The sequence below is a fragment of the Trichoderma harzianum genome (genome assembly GCF_003025095.1).
Source record: "Trichoderma harzianum CBS 226.95 unplaced genomic scaffold M431scaffold_10, whole genome shotgun sequence".
NCBI lineage: Eukaryota > Fungi > Ascomycota > Sordariomycetes > Hypocreales > Hypocreaceae > Trichoderma > Trichoderma harzianum.
This window is the reverse complement of record NW_020209258.1, coordinates 426,113-441,321: the sequence shown is the minus strand read 5'-3', so window position 1 is coordinate 441,321 and position 15,209 is coordinate 426,113. Positions and strand designations below refer to the sequence as shown.

At 49.5% G+C, this 15,209-nt stretch overlaps 5 protein-coding genes across 5 annotated transcripts; 1 reads left to right on the top strand and 4 right to left on the bottom strand.

The window, feature by feature from the left end:
• Positions 1-2,049: 2,049 nt before the first annotated feature.
• M431DRAFT_57149 (hypothetical protein) lies at positions 2,050-3,000 on the bottom strand (the record flags this gene model as incomplete). The annotated part of the gene is made up of 2 exons (XM_024921500.1): positions 2,050-2,655; positions 2,767-3,000. Coding segments are annotated over 2 exons (840 nt in total), but the record flags the coding sequence as incomplete, so codon positions are not given.
• A 3,306-nt stretch (positions 3,001-6,306) lies between these two features.
• Positions 6,307-7,723, bottom strand: M431DRAFT_484221 (hypothetical protein; the record flags this gene model as incomplete). The annotated part of the gene is made up of 3 exons (XM_024916187.1): positions 6,307-7,182; positions 7,231-7,438; positions 7,503-7,723. The coding sequence occupies 3 exons, from the start codon at positions 7,721-7,723 to the stop codon at positions 6,307-6,309; spliced, it is 1,305 nt and encodes a 434-aa protein (XP_024771830.1).
• Positions 7,724-10,050: 2,327 nt separating this feature from the next.
• Positions 10,051-11,034, top strand: M431DRAFT_497454 (hypothetical protein; the record flags this gene model as incomplete). The annotated part of the gene is made up of 1 exon (XM_024917599.1): positions 10,051-11,034. One exon carries the CDS (start codon positions 10,051-10,053, stop codon positions 11,032-11,034), a length of 984 nt encoding a protein of 327 aa, XP_024771829.1.
• A 585-nt stretch (positions 11,035-11,619) lies between these two features.
• Positions 11,620-12,855, bottom strand: M431DRAFT_91091 (hypothetical protein; the record flags this gene model as incomplete). The annotated part of the gene is made up of 2 exons (XM_024924216.1): positions 11,620-12,705; positions 12,790-12,855. 2 exons carry the CDS (start codon positions 12,853-12,855, stop codon positions 11,620-11,622), a joined length of 1,152 nt encoding a protein of 383 aa, XP_024771828.1.
• A 1,909-nt stretch (positions 12,856-14,764) lies between these two features.
• M431DRAFT_212147 (hypothetical protein) lies at positions 14,765-15,209 on the bottom strand. Its single transcript, XM_024913462.1, has one exon. It carries the CDS (start codon positions 15,066-15,068, stop codon positions 14,802-14,804), a length of 267 nt encoding a protein of 88 aa, XP_024771827.1. The 5' UTR covers positions 15,069-15,209; the 3' UTR covers positions 14,765-14,801.

Here is a 15,209-nt window from a genome sequence, read left to right as displayed (position 1 = left end):
CCTCGCACATAAAAGTCAAAGTCATGTAATAGGGGCACAAAGGAACTTCCAAGGTTGAGCGTCTTTGAGACTATCATTGCGGCCATCAACATTAACTCAGTACATACAGCCTTCTAAATATCATCTAGAGTACATAGAAACGCCGAATTGTTCAGGTCTTGTCAGATATAAAGATGAGGGCAGCAATTACATTCTGAAAAGCAACCTCATCCCCTATATAGTCATCACACAGATTCCAGACTCGGACATATTTCGTGCTCCCCCAACATTCACCATCATCTTTTTTTCTTCATCATTCCTTTTGATCTCTATCCATTCTTTCCTCTCAGCTGTGGTTCCAGACAACATAACATAAAGTAACATACAGCGCAATGATCCCAAGGGTAGTGATTAAGAGCTAAACATCAAGTCCTTAACAGAGTCAAGTAGAGCATCAGTGGCTGGCAACGGCACAGAGGAGACCCCTTGCGCCGAATCTGTACTCGGAGCAGGCGGCATCTCCCCATCATTGCAAAATACCTCATCTAGTTCGAACGTCTGTCCGGGATGTGTTTCATGTCGTGTCCAAGAACACTTGAAACAGAAATCGAGCTTTCGATCCCTACACTCCCAATACGGTCCATATATCACCTAGAAAGCAAAGTTGTTAGATTGTGCCTGGCCCTGTAGCAGGTAGAACAAGATACAGGTTCATGTACATACCGTCGCACACCCGCCACAGATCGACCATCTTCGGGTGGCTTTGCCCACGGGTTTACCGTTGACGAGTACTATGTCAGCCCCATAGTCAGTGTATAAGCGCCTCTTCGAGCAATCATCGGCATCAGAATTAGAGCCATCATCATCTGCCATCGCGCCCGGATTATGCCCCTTCGTTCTGGCCTTCCACTTGGTCTTCCAATTCGCCCTCCACTTCGCCCTCCATTTGTTATCCATCAGTCGGCTTTTCACATCCTTTTGACCATGATACTTTGCGACGTGATCCGTTGTCCAACCCATTTGGGAGAGGTGGTTAGCATCAGCTCCATAATGGACAAGAAACATGACAATTTCGTGTTTGTCCTGTTTGCCAGACCACATGAGGGGGGTCCAACCATGTCTATCGCCTTGTGAGATGGCGTCTTTGATGCGTGGATCCTTGGGTATTGCAGATGATTCTTCATTTTCACAACCATTGGAGCAAATGAGCCATGAGATGTGCCCCAGAACACGCAGGTTCCCTGCAGTTGCTGCATGATGCCAGATAGTTCTGCCCTGTGTATCTTGTCGTGTCAGGCCATTTGGATCTCGGCCCAGTATTTTGATGAAGCTGTCCAGGCTACCCTTTGTGGAGGCGGCAATATGAACGGCGCTTCTGCCCTGTTCATCTTCGTCCGTTACCGAAGCCCCTCGCGAAAGTAAATAATCCACAACATCCAGAGATTGAGCATCGTTGTATCTGTGGCGCATTGCTATAGCAGCATGTAAGGGAGAGCCCCATTTTCCACCGAGAGCCTTGATATTCGCACCCTTTTTCTCGAGTAGTTTGATCCTTTCCACAGTGTCCTCGCTTCCCAGGATGCTTGTATTCTCGCCTCCCTTACACACCGCATACATGCAAGTAGTGTTGTCGATTTTTGAGCGAAATTCAATGTCCGCTGTTGCGTCAAGAAGTATACTGAAAGATTTCAGGGTGCCGCGACTTGCTGCATAATGCAGAGGAGGTCCAATCCAGTGGCTTGAGATGTTCAAATCGGCTCCAGCTCCAACAATCAACTCGACACACTGGTCAAGTTGCTTTTTGATAGCTAAGTGAAGAGCACTCTGCCCCTTTTTATTAGTGTGATTAAGATCAACACCATATCCAAGCACAAATTGAGCCATATCACATGATTTTGAATGCATAGCGTTACAAAGAGAAGAGTTTTCATGGAGGTCTTCGCTTCTGATGTCAGCTCCTTTGTCGAGAAGTCGCTTAACAATGGACAAATAATTCCCTTGAATGGCTGCTTGCAGTGCATTGTCCAAGCCAACTTGCTCCCATTCTAACTTTTTATTAGATGCAACAGCTTCAAGAAGAATGTCGATTATTTGTCGGTAGCCCCGCTGGGCAGCAACATTTAATCCCGTCTGGCCATTAGAATCTTTCTGGTTTGGCCTCGCTCCGTGGTTTACGAGACACCTCACGGTTTCCACATTGCCAGCTGCAGAAGCAAAGATGAGCGGAGTCCGACTACCACCACCCTGGCCCTGGATGTCTGCATTATACTGAAGAAGCATCTTGACAAGGGCTAAATGGCCAGCTTCAGCTGCGAGATGTAATGGTCGAGACGCCGCATTACCCAAGTAATCGATTTCCGCCCCGTTTTGGATCAGAAACTCAGCGAGAGCCACATGCCCCTTCTCTGCCGCTAGATGCAGAGGTGTTATATCATTGAGTGCGCGGACGTTCATTTCGGCCCCTCGGCCGAGAAGGTGCTTTAATATAACCAAGTGACCGCAATCAGCGGCTAAGAGAAGAGGTGTAAAGGAATTTTTCGCTCTCGCCTCTAGATTCACATCCTCTGCTGCGGCTATCAATCGAACAATGGATTCGTCCGCATTCCGGATGGCGATATGAAGGGCCATGTCCCCGAGCTTATTATACTTCTTAGAGGATGCCTTTTTCTCCAATAGCTCTTCTACTATTTCTCTCTGTCGCATTTTGGTGGCCAACGATAATGGGGTGTCTCCCTCAAGATCCTTTTCATCAATCTCAATGTCTTCTTGCAGAAGGAGCTCTTTGACGATTTCCAGGTGACCCATAAGAGCTGCGTAATGTAAAGCCGTACGGCCGACAACATCCTTTGCATTGACGTCTATCTTCATCGATATCAAGTGGCGGACCATATCTTGATAGCTCAGCATAGAGGCAAGATGAAGCGGAGTCCTGTTTTTCGCATCTCTCACATCGATTGGTAAGTCTTCCGAGGCGAGCATCGATAGTAAATCAACGTTTCCGTTTGCAACGGCCAAGTGTAACAGACTGCTTGGGTAGCTTCGTGTCTGGCTCTCTTCATCCGTAGCTGATTCATTGGCCTCAGTTACAGAGGACTTCAAGTCAAGTATAATTTCTGCCGCGGCTTTGTTGCCCACTTTGATCGCGGCGTGCAAAGCCGGCTGTAAGTGAATCGTCAAACCACTCTGGTGCTGTTTAAGTTTGTCGGCAGCAGTCTGTATCAACCATGGAGACCAATTCATATATGCAGCTGGTTCTAACAGGGAGGCAATAACAGGCGACCCTTGCTCCCACTGGAATCTCTTTAAGAGCTCTGTTATCACAGCTTGGTTTCCACTTATAAGCGACCCTGCAATAGCTTTGGAGATAGAATCCTGTTGATAATCAAACTTTGAAAGCAAATACTTGACAGTTGCCAGTTTGCCTGATCTTGTTGCTGTCATCAAGATTACATCTTCGCAGTCGCCATCGATCATCTGCGCCTCTTTCTCCAAGGCCACTTCAAGAGCGGCTCTGAACCCCAGACTAGCACAATAGAAAGAGACAGGTGCCCGAACATCTGGGATTTCGGGAATCACATTGCCAAAGCATCCTAAATGATCATTCAGTTTCCTCCATGCTGCGCGCCACGCAGAGGATTCAAATCGTTGCATTACCGTGGTAACAACCTCAGTAGCTGGGCCTTGGATAGAGAGATAGTGACCTGGCCAGTATTGTGCAGCGTACATGCAGAAATTGTCTTGATAAGAATCAGAACGTGGCAGGATGGCGGAATCATGCTGCTCATCCAAAAATTCGCATACTCTTTCCATCCGCTCTACTGAGAGGTAACCGAGACATATCTGAGCAATCGTCAAGTGGTTAATGGTTTTGGGCAGTTCTGACGCCTCGGACTTTTCTCTCTCCGTTTTGCATGATGAATCTGGTCTGTTTGCTCTTCTTCTCACTTCTTCAGTGACGGCTTGCCTAAGGTGTAGATTTGCGATGCTCACTTCCGTACCGCGAATTTCCACAATGTCTCCCAGAGCGAGCTGAATGGCCACTGATATATCACGAGTATAGCAGTCATTTATTGGATCGTAGTCCAGAGAGATTGCCTTATGAGCAGAAGAGACCGGGTCCACGAAATCCAGGGCCATTGCCATGGCCAACTCCGGAAGCTCAAGCGGTCGAAACCCATAGATAACCCATGCAAGCATTCTTAGAGTCCAATCTTGGCCATAATCCGTGAGCCTGCAGAGAGTACGGCTTATAACCGACTGCACTGGTTCGGCGCCCAGAGATATTTTGGTGTCTTTAACGAAACTTGGCATAGTCTGCGTCATACTCATTTCGCTGTGTTCTAGGGCAATGCTTAGAGGGATCTTAAGTCTAGTTCCATCATAGACACTCGTAATGACAATCTTGAAGTTTGCCTCCGATATACTGCAAAAGTTCTTGAGATTGTCCAAAAACGTCGTATAATCTGACCTACAATCGTGAAGTGCGTTGATACCGCAAACTATGGCACATTTTCCGCGGTATGAGAGCAAAGTCTTCATCAAGCGCCAGAGCCGAGACACCGCTGGTTCATCCATGTCATCTGAGAGCATATCAGAAATGGAACCCGCTTCGACATCGGCAAGGAAAGTGAATAAAGTTGGTTCTGCTAGTAAAAGCTGTAACACAAGCGATGTAAACAGTGCTTCGAGGTTGTTGTAACGATCGTCAAAGAAGGAAAAGGTAAACGAAGCGGATAGAGTAGTCATATCGCTCTTCTTATACTGTTTCTCCGCCTCCCTCATCAGGTATTGAGATGCTAAACGCTTTCCTGAGCCCTCATTACCGCTCACAAGAAGGATCTTAGAAGTCGGTTCGGATAACCAGGTTTTGAACTGTTGGTTCTCTTCCTTGATCAAATTAAAAGATTGATGTTGCCCCAGGGATTCATTTTGATATATTTTGAGAAATTTCTTCTTGTTCAAAGATCGCAAAACAGCAAGGTAATTGTCGTAATAGTCGTCAAAATGGCTCGGCTCCAGAAGTTTTTGGATCTCCCTAGTCAATACCTTCAGGTCTTCGTCTTCAGGGGAAAATTGACCCAGATCAACGTATTGCATGTTTCGAGTCAGGCGCTTTTCCATAGGAAAATTCAAGAAGAAGATGTCCTTTGACGAACTGATCTCGAAGTCTTGATAGATGGATAAAATACGATAGCGCGATGCAAAAGATCGAAATTCACGTCTTACTTCACCCCAAGCTAGATCATCCATAAACTTGTCGTAATATAACGGGACTTGTGGTGTGCCAACAAATATCTAGACAGTATCAGCAATCTCGTTCAATATTTACTTTTCGATGCCTGCATATTGTCATACCAGCAATTCGGTTCGAAGTTCGATCGATCGGTACTTCAAGCTACGCCTGGCCATGCATAGCGCTCTTTGGACAATCCGGCCACCCAAACCATGAGCAATCATTACCAAGGGAATAAACTTGGTGTCTTTGTTGTCTCTGCTTCCACCGGTTCTATTTGCATGATATCGATCGTTGTTTTTCCAGATGGTCTCAAGCAAGCTCACAGCTGCTTCATCGAAATTAGGGGATTTATCAAGCCCAAACGTTGCCTCGACATCATATTCGAAGGTTATTTTTGCTCGAATTTCGCGGATTCGATGAGAGAGCAAGTCTTGTAAATGCTTGGCCTTTTCAGGATTCGACGAAGGCTGATTTTGGCCTTCAATGCCATGGATTACAACGATGCTGCGCCCGTTAGCATCTTCCTTGGTTCAGAGGACATCTTAAGAATTACTGACTCGATTTTCTGTCGTTCTGATCCGATTTCCTGTCGCCAACTTGGACCTTCAGTCTCCTCCTCTGATACGCTGGAGGTCTCTGACCAGTCCGAGTCGTCCGAGTCGTCCGACATGATTTGTCGTACGGATGGGAATTTATAATCGAAGCCGCTTAGTACCAATCTTGAACCGCAGATTATAGCTCTATCAAGCTCAGATATGGATCTCCTTGGGGACGAGGAAAGCGGAGGCAACCACTCCACGGTATTTATGTTTTCGGAGTAGTTATATGCATCTTGTGCGCTTTGTAAACCATTGCGACTTCCGCCGTCTGCTTCGCCGTCTTTCCCCTTTGTTCTTGCTTTCTTTGTCTACATAAGCAGTACATGTGATCCGATTCTGGCTGTCTGTTTGGTCATCTTTCCTCTTTGTTCTTGCTTCTTTTGTCTACATATGCAGTACATGTGATCCGACATGACGTCCAACAAGGCAACCAGCTAAGCCAACGACACGATACCTCACAGCATACTCGCCCGTCATCGGTATTCAATGAGATCAGTGAAATCTCCTTCCGCGATAGTGCCTGTCCCCCCCTCTGTATCCCCCTCCATACGGCCCTCCTCGCCTGTGGTCACCCCTATCTCGGGGTCCATGACTATGTCCTCCACGATATCCCCCACGCCCGCCTCCCTCAGGGTGCTCGTTTCTAGGCACTGGTATCGGCTCTTCCACTTCGACCTCGTATTCTTCATACTCTTCATTGTAGTATTGAGCTACCGTGTCTTGTTCTTCCCGAGCCGCCTCGGGGTCGAAAACGAATCGCATGGTGCCGTCCTGGCCACGCGCCGTTCGTCGCATGGACAAGTCGCCGGGTAACGAGGATGAAGTTGCTGTCGGCGAAGTGATTGAGCCAGGGGTGAGTGGGCTGGGTTCCTCGTTCTCGCAACGGCTGCAGTAGTACATGTGTCGAGAGATGAATTCTTTTTCGAGCTCCGTGTTAAGGGCGATTTTGATGTCCATGAATCGGTTTAGATCAAACTGCGTGCCGACTTTGGTCGACTTGTGGTACTGGACGTACAGGTCCAGGATGTCTAGCATGGTCTCGAGCACAGCTGGGCGATGGTACTGCCGCCGCTGCGCGGCAAAGTCCTTAACTTTGTCCAAGTGATTGCCCGTCATGCGAGCTGTGAGTTCCACGAGAGCCATGACCATGGAGAAAGTGGTGCGTTTGATGGGAACAAACGTCTTGTACATGTCGATGCTCATGGCGTAGGCGATGTTGAAGAATTCTTTGCCCTGTTCGGGCCCGAGGATGCTGCGTACGACTTTAACCAGGAGCTTCTGGGGGTAACGAGTGCGAAAGTCGAATCCGATGGTTTCGAGAATCAGTCGCTCAAGCCCAATGATGATTTTACCGGGTGACTCAAAAATCTGCAAAATCATGTTAGTTTAGTCTAGAAGGACACGGAGCACACGCACCTTGTCGTCTGAAGCGGCGGGCTTCTCAGGATTCTTGACGTTGTAGGCTGCCGCGAGTATGTCCTTGGACTTCTTAATCGTATCCTCAACTTTGCACGCGACAAACAACGATGCCAGGGCCGCGTCTTGGTAGTTGTATTCGGCATCGCGAAAGTTGAGCCGAAACTTGTGGAAATAGGTGCACGCTGTGTCAAATGTCCGCACCGGCCTGGGGTATTCCAGCAGAGGTCAGCTCTAGCTCTGGCAAGCAATAGTCGGGCAGTACAACGCACAGATTCAGATGCTGCCGGACAGTGTCTATGAGCTGGACGCCCTGCAAGCGGTAGTTATCCTCTCGCGCGGGGTCGCAGCCATTCTCCTTGAGCATGCGCCGTATCTTGAGCTCCGAGGCGTATTGGTTGGAGCTGGAGATGTAGCCCGGATGAGGCCCGATTCGGGGAGCTGCGTCGCCATTCGAAGCCGTTGGCGGCGCCTCGAGGTCTGTGGGAGACATGTTTTGCGATTGGTTGGTTTGAAGACGGAGAGATAGAAAGAGAGAGACGGCCACAGTCTTGGGGGATTCGAGTGGGATTGACTGGCGGGAGGTGTTGCTTTCGTGAAGAGGTTGAATGATGCCCTTTTGCGCCCAATTTTCCTGCCCAAGAGCCCAATTAGCCACTATTGACGGCGCTGCGTGATTGCCGTCTGCAGCATTACTAACACGCCGCCATTGCAGGATCGAATTGTCGCATGTGAGAGTCGTTGAGGTCGAGATGGAGGAGTCAAAGATGGAATTATGCCTTCAGGTGCTGGCAGTCATAGAGAGGGCCCACCCAACTTTTTACGGCGCGCAGCCATGCCGCTGGGGCGCGGATCGAGTCAGCGTGATGACGCAGTGCGCGAGGCCAGGCTTTGGCCTAATTATAAGGGAAAAAGAAATAAGAAAGGGCACACTTAAATTTATCATAAAGATATACGGAGGAGACAGCTTTTTATTTAATCTGCCAGTTCTTGTCATGTATCCGCCACCTTCATTCGCAATTTTCTGGTATCGGCTACTATCGCTATGGATACCTTCGGCATCCAGTATAACAGCAAGTAATTACATGTAGAGAACGGGAGGGTAACTCTAACTCGAAGATGCCACTAGGTGATACCATGCATTGAGCAGTAATTAGGATGCCCGCTACCAGTCACTCTACGAGAAAAGGGTATGGATGGCTGTAAAACAATGGATGCTTGTGGCTTTGAAGCTCCCAATCGCCCACAGCCAATCGATTTTCTATAAGCGGCTGGTGACCTGCTAAAACTACATGTACAAAGAAGCGCTTTGTGGTGTTACAACACTCAAGACCAGCGCCCTTGGAATGCAACAAGCATCCATTAATGCCAGTGCTTCTATAAAGCGCTTGACTGCATTGGATCCCGTTTCTCACTTGAACCAGCGACTTTCCAACAACGATTAAGCGCGCCGCTAAACAAACGTGCCTCGTCTTGCCTTTGACCCCCCTTGCGTACGGCTGAAACTCATGGCGTTGCAAGACGCCGGCTCCAAGTCTCATGTGCTGGCCTAACGGCTCAGCTTGGAGACGGATTGCATGAAACTCGGCTCTCATCTGGAGTAAAGTAATTGGTGACTAGCAGATGTTTCAAGGACAAGTTTCTTGATCTGCCCCCCTGAACCGCTGCTGCCGGAACAGCTTAAAGGAGCGCCCCATCCACCTCGATGTTTGTAAAGTTGTTGTTCCATCTTGTTCAACAACCGTTCATTTACACTGCTCTGTTTCATTCATTTCTAGTGAGCTAGCTCTCACGATACATCAACTCGAATCCTTCTTTTCATCGTTGTTGTATTTACATATAAATCACCTTGCGCTGGATCGCACCGATACCCTTCCTTTATCAACAGATCTTCACGCTCAGTCTCTCGTATAACCAACACAACACAACTCAAGCAAATATGCAGCCTTCTACCCTGTTTTTCGCCGCTCTTGCCTCTGCCTCTGTGGCCATGGGTCTTCCATTCAATCTTTTCCGACCAACCTTTTCGGGCGGCTCTGCCCCTGCGAGCGATGCTCCAGCAGCACCTCAACTCACCCCTCCCAACTAAGCAAGATTACGACATGCGTCGTTTAGCGCGTCCTCCTTCGAGAGTACAGCTATGTGATGCTATCTCCATAGCGGCCATAGGTTGCTCAATCATGGCATAATACTATTCCTATGCGCGTTCATATACCACTTTATTACTTTGGACTTTTGGGAGTGATGGTTGGACACATAAAAGATGTTCGAACTCGGTGGTTTGCTTGGTTATCGAGAGCTGCCTATAGGGAAACATTATGAAAATAAATAGCATAAAACACGTATTCTTCAGCTTTTCTTTCTATCAGTGATTTCTTCTTGTCTCCCAATACGCTGAGTCCTCGTGTATCGATTGGTTCATATTTCTGAATTTCAACCTGGCCGGCTGTAGGGTAAACCGACATCTCGTTTCTAAGGCACTCAAACTGATGCCGCTGATTGGAGTTTGTGATCCCAAACTTTAGTGGACATACATACGCAGCCTTGAACGCTATTCCGCCACCGCCCACGGGCTATTACCGCCCCCGGATTAGTTTTCTGCCCGCCGATAACGATAACGCGCGCGCTGACAGCTTAATCCCTGCCTGCTGGCCGCATCATCACCAGCTTCTTCCAACCTCGTCTGTTTCAGCCTCCCGTCTTCCTCTTCATCTTCATCCTTCCATCCTCCCTCATTTACATCTACAGAGCACTCATCTAGAGGTTTAGAGATAATCATAAGAATATCCAATTTATCTATTCTCTGGTCTTTCTTTCACTATGCGCGCCACTACTTCCCTCTTCGCGACAGCTCTGCTGGCCAGCCGCACCCTTGGCTGGAAATTCTCCCTCCACACCACAGACGACGCGGACGATGACACACCGTTGCCGCTCGTCATCTGGCACGGTCTAGGCGACACCTTCAACTCCGAGGGCATCACGGAAGTTGGCGAATTAGCAGACCAGATTCACCCAGGCACTTTCACATATGCCATCGGACTCAGCACCGATCCAAATTCCGACCGCTCCGCCACATTCTTCGGAAACGTCACCGAGCAGCTACAGACCGTGTGCGATGTCCTCGCCGAGCACCCAATTCTGTCCACCGCCCCGGCCATCGACGCCATCGGCTTCTCCCAGGGAGGACAGTTCCTCCGCGGATACGTCGAGCGATGCAACAACCCCCCGGTTCGCAACTTGATCACCTTTGGCAGCCAGCACAACGGCATCTCCGAGTTCAAGACTTGCGGCAACGTAGACTACCTGTGTAAAGGAGCCATGGCTCTATTGAGGTTCAACACGTGGAGTAATTTTGTCCAGAGCCGCCTGGTGCCTGCGCAGTACTACCGCGACTCAAACGACCACGATACCTATCTTGAACACTCGAATTTCTTAGCCGACATCAACAACGAGCGGCCGCAAAAGAACGAACAGTACAAGAAGAACCTCGCCAGCCTCTCAAACTTTGTCATGTACATGTTTGAGGACGATACTACCGTCATTCCCAAGCAGACTTCCTGGTTCACCGAGGTCAACGGTACTGACACCATTCCCCTGCGAAAGCAGACTCAATACAAGGAGGACTGGCTTGGCCTTCGCCAGCTAGACAGCAAGGGCGGCCTTCGATTCCGATCCATCACGGGTGACCACATGCAAATCACCCTGGATGTCTTGAAGGAGGTCATGTCTGACTTCTTGGGGCCCGTGAACAAGACGTTCCCCCCTGAGAAAACTGCCGAAGATGTGTCTCAGGGAGAGCTCTAGTCGTTCCTCTTCTTGGGCACGTTTGCCATCTGTGCCGAAATTATTATGCGTCACTGGACGATTGTCATCTACATCGTCGTCCTTTTCTTCTTCGGCTATACGTTGTTTTTCTTCTCTCTGCTAGCCCTCCTCTTCCTTTTCTATCTCCTCGTGCGATTTATCTATCTCTACCTTGTCCGGGTCTGGCCGTATTTATGAGCGACGGGTTATGCCAACGGCGCTTTGCTACGGGCATGGAAATGTATTTGGGCGTAATTTGAACTTGAACGTATGGGAAATGTTTTTTTTTCATGTAAGCACTTGAGCAAGATACAACAACAAGGTGTGACTTTTAATAGGTAGCGGGAATATGGCACTCTGTCCAATATGAACAATGCCATTCTCTATTCATATTTTTTTCTCTCTCTCTCTCGTTTCCATCGAATGATACGCCGCAACGCCGGTGCCAGATATCTAATCATCCTATTATGCGCATACACACAGATAATGATGTAAAAGGAACTTTGTATGTCGAAATTTTTGAACCCCCTCCCCCATTTCCTTGCTCTCTCTCATCTTTGTTGACTTTTGATTTTTCTTCTTCTTTTACTCTTCCACTGCCTTCTTAGCTGCGGCCTTTGCGCTTCTCAGCCTCAACTTACGATCTGAGATTTGCTTGTCCAGCTTGTCGTCGTTGCTCTCCGCCTTGGGTTTGCTCTCCTTGGCGGCCTTCTTGGCCTTCTTGGCCGCGGGGGCATCAGCCTGCTGCTCGGCGCTGTCGTCGGTAGTCTTGCGCTTCTTGCCAATGTTGGCCTTTTCAGCAGCCTTGAGTTTCTTAGCCTCACCCTCAGCGTCGGCAATGACGTCCTTGTCGTCCAGCCAGAGCTCGTCGGTCAGCCAGATGGGCAGGGCGGCGGTCTCGGGGCCCTTGATGTAGATGCTCTTGACGTTGCGCCACTGCTGGGGCACCCACTTGTCGACCATGGCGGCGGCGACGGTCTCGATGTTGGCGGCCAGCTGCTCGGGGGTCCAGTCGGAGAAGCCCACGCGGACGGCGGTGTTTGTGGTCGGGGAGAGGCTGACGAGGGCCGAAGACAGGGCCTTTTCAATCTCCTTTGCAATCTCAGCGGCAGAGCCGGCGTTGACCTCGCCCTCCTTCTTCTGGGGCTTGGTCTTCTTGCCGTCGACCTTGCGGGCCTTGGGCTTCAGGACGACGGGGATAGGGCGCTTGAGGGTGGACTTGTAAAAGGTCTTGCCGAGGATTTTGGGCAGACGGTTGATGATGCGGTCGTCACCAAGGAAAACATCGTGCTCAGCGAAGAGCTTGCGCTGGGCCTCGTACTGGCTGAACTTCGCCTTGAGCTTGGTGACGTCGATGACGCGGGTCACCTTCTTGCGCAGCTCGGCGGGGAACTCGTCCGAGGCGACAATGTTCTTGTACGCCCGCTGCGGGTCGGCGGTGATGAGGCAGACGGTGGTCTCGGCCGAGGCGTTGAGGCTGTGCGGCAGCGGGATCTTGCCGGGCTGCAGGCGGGCCTTGTCGGAGATGTGTCGCTTGGTGGTGAGCGTCAGCCAGACGGTCTTTTCCGCGTCGACGTCGTCTTCGAGGATGTTGCGCTTGGACGAGGCCTCGGTCTGTTCCTTGGAGGCCTTTTTGATGTGTGCGAGGAGAGCTTTTGAAGCTTTGAGGGTCTGTTGGGGGTTGATTGTGTGGTTAGTTTCCAGCATTTTGAAGATTTTGATATCCGTTTGATACGGCGAGAGATGGTTACGAACCTGGGCGGAATCAATTGAAACCACGGCCTTTGAGCCGGCAGCGGCTACTTCTTTTGAAGGAGCCATCTTGATTAGTCTTTTTGGTTCTATAAACAACAAAAAAGACTTGAATTGACAATGGTGGTGGAGGGGTGGCTGCAACAAAAGTGAAAGAAAAAGCTACAAATTCTCACCACTCGAAACGCTTGACGCTCGAAGCAAAAAAAAAAATTCAGAAAATTGCTATAAGCGAGATTTTGCCGGCGAGGCTAGTGCGGCGTTCGGAATATGCAAGTCCCGGTTGCCGGTCTTGGCACGGAAGACGGACGGCGGCCGGAGCGGAAGATCCCAAAGGGCTCCACTTTGACTTTGGGGAAGGACGAGAAGTTGCTTGATTTGCTGCCCTTTTTGTGTTGGAGAGTTGGAGAGATGGATTGCAAAAGGGCAGCGGGCTGGAGCTCTGCAATTGGCCAGAAGTGATGCCCGGGTTCTGCTTGATTGGTAGACTGTACTTGTTTTTCCATACGATTTGCGGTCGGCTACAGAGTACTGTGTACCATCACGAGCTACCTTGCTGGTACGCATTGCACCGCATCGCGTCTGCAAGTCTGCATCCTCGCGACCAAGCAGCTAACCTGTAACTGCAATTGCATGAGCCGGTGCATGTACTCACCCATGCGAGGCCATCATGTGCTGGCGACGATGCATTTCTGCCTGATTTCTCGGGATTCAAGACCAATTTCAGACCGGGGGGGGATTAAATAGGCCACTCGCCGCAGCAACGAGTAAGACTGCGCCATGATATCAAATGTGACATGCCGGTTGCCTTTACGAGTATGTGTGTTTCGGCACAGCATTGCAGCGGGGGTGTGAGCGTGAGCGTGAATTGCGCAAAGGCATGGGAGAAAGGTCCATGTCAGTCACATGTAGGGAGCATGTAGGAGTGCGCAGAAGCAGCTTGACGTGGACAATTGCTGCAAGGAAGTCGGACGAGATGGTCGCGTGGGATAGGATAGCTGTCTAGGTAGTTGAGGCTGCAACGCGAAAGAGCTTCGGGAGCTATACGGAGTTTACAATCACTACCAGCATAAGCTCCATGCATTTAATACAGGCTAGTAATGCTACTTTAATGTGGAAGGGCACAAAAAAAACGAGATTAGGATTGAATGCAGGCTATTTTATTTGTAGCACACATCAGCAGGTTCCCACGTCAAGTCGTACTCGGACAGCCTGCAGATGGACGGAGCTGCTACTTCTGACTTTTGCCTACAACGGGAATCAAGCCTGACAGGGATGCCGCCTGCATGCTCTCTCTCTCTCTCTCCTCTCACGGGGTTCCTATTTATTGCCTTCTCGGATGGCTAAAAAGAAGAGAATAGAAGACAAGAGAGACAAAAGCCAGAGGAAGATACAGAAAGAGAGTGTTCAGCTCAGTTTTAATGGAAAATTTCAACAGCTTGCTCTGCATGCGAGGAACGCGGTCCAGGTGCAAAAGGTGGAGACGTGACTAGGAACGGACGGACTGGAGGAGGTTGGAAAAGCGCAGCGTCTTTTTTGCATTTGGTGAAATTACCGCCGGGCAGTTTGCGATTGGCTGCTGGTTTGTGCTAATGTAATTTAATGTCAATTTTGGATGAGCAAGCGTCAATGTGTGCGTAATGATGAGATATCAGACATACAAGGATGTGGGCACATAAGGCAAAATGTACGAGCACTCTAACGTGTCCAGCCGATAGGTGGTAGTTTGTAATAGCACGTAACGTGTAACTAACTGCCCACGGGGAGCGGCTGATTCAATGCCATGCATATACTGTAGCTAGTACTCACTATGTACGAGTACTAATGTATGTAAGAATGAAACAGCGAAAAGGAACAAGTTGGATTGGCGTGTTTGATCAAAGGGAGCGTCGTTGGATGGATATCAAAAGGCCCCGATATGCAGCAGCAGAGAGCAGAGCAGAGCAGAACTGCATACGAGATGTATGTATGTGATTGATTGATTGATGGACTCAATTAATCCAACCCAATAGCAGTCAATACATTAATACGTACGATACGTGTACAGCGCCGGGCCTGCTAATGCCAGACACGACACAAAAATCCATGCAAAGCCGAGCATATGCATGTACGAGCACAAACATGGAGCCCTTCGTAGCGAGAGACTTGCAGCAGCCGATTCCACAAAATCCGCCCCAAAAAGCTCGCCAAAAGGACACACCCATGCAAGCAAACTGCCTTGTCAATTGGGGGGATTCTGATCCATGAAGGGACAAGCACAAAAAGCACAGGCTCAAACCCATCCATGCGTGCCATATGGATCAATTCTTAGTCGATGTACGAAGTGAGATGTACGAGTGAGCACAGGTACTCGCCGCGGCGGTACAGCCCATGTCCATGCCGCCCCAAACGTCGCCATGGCAGCACCCGAAGCTCCCTGTAGC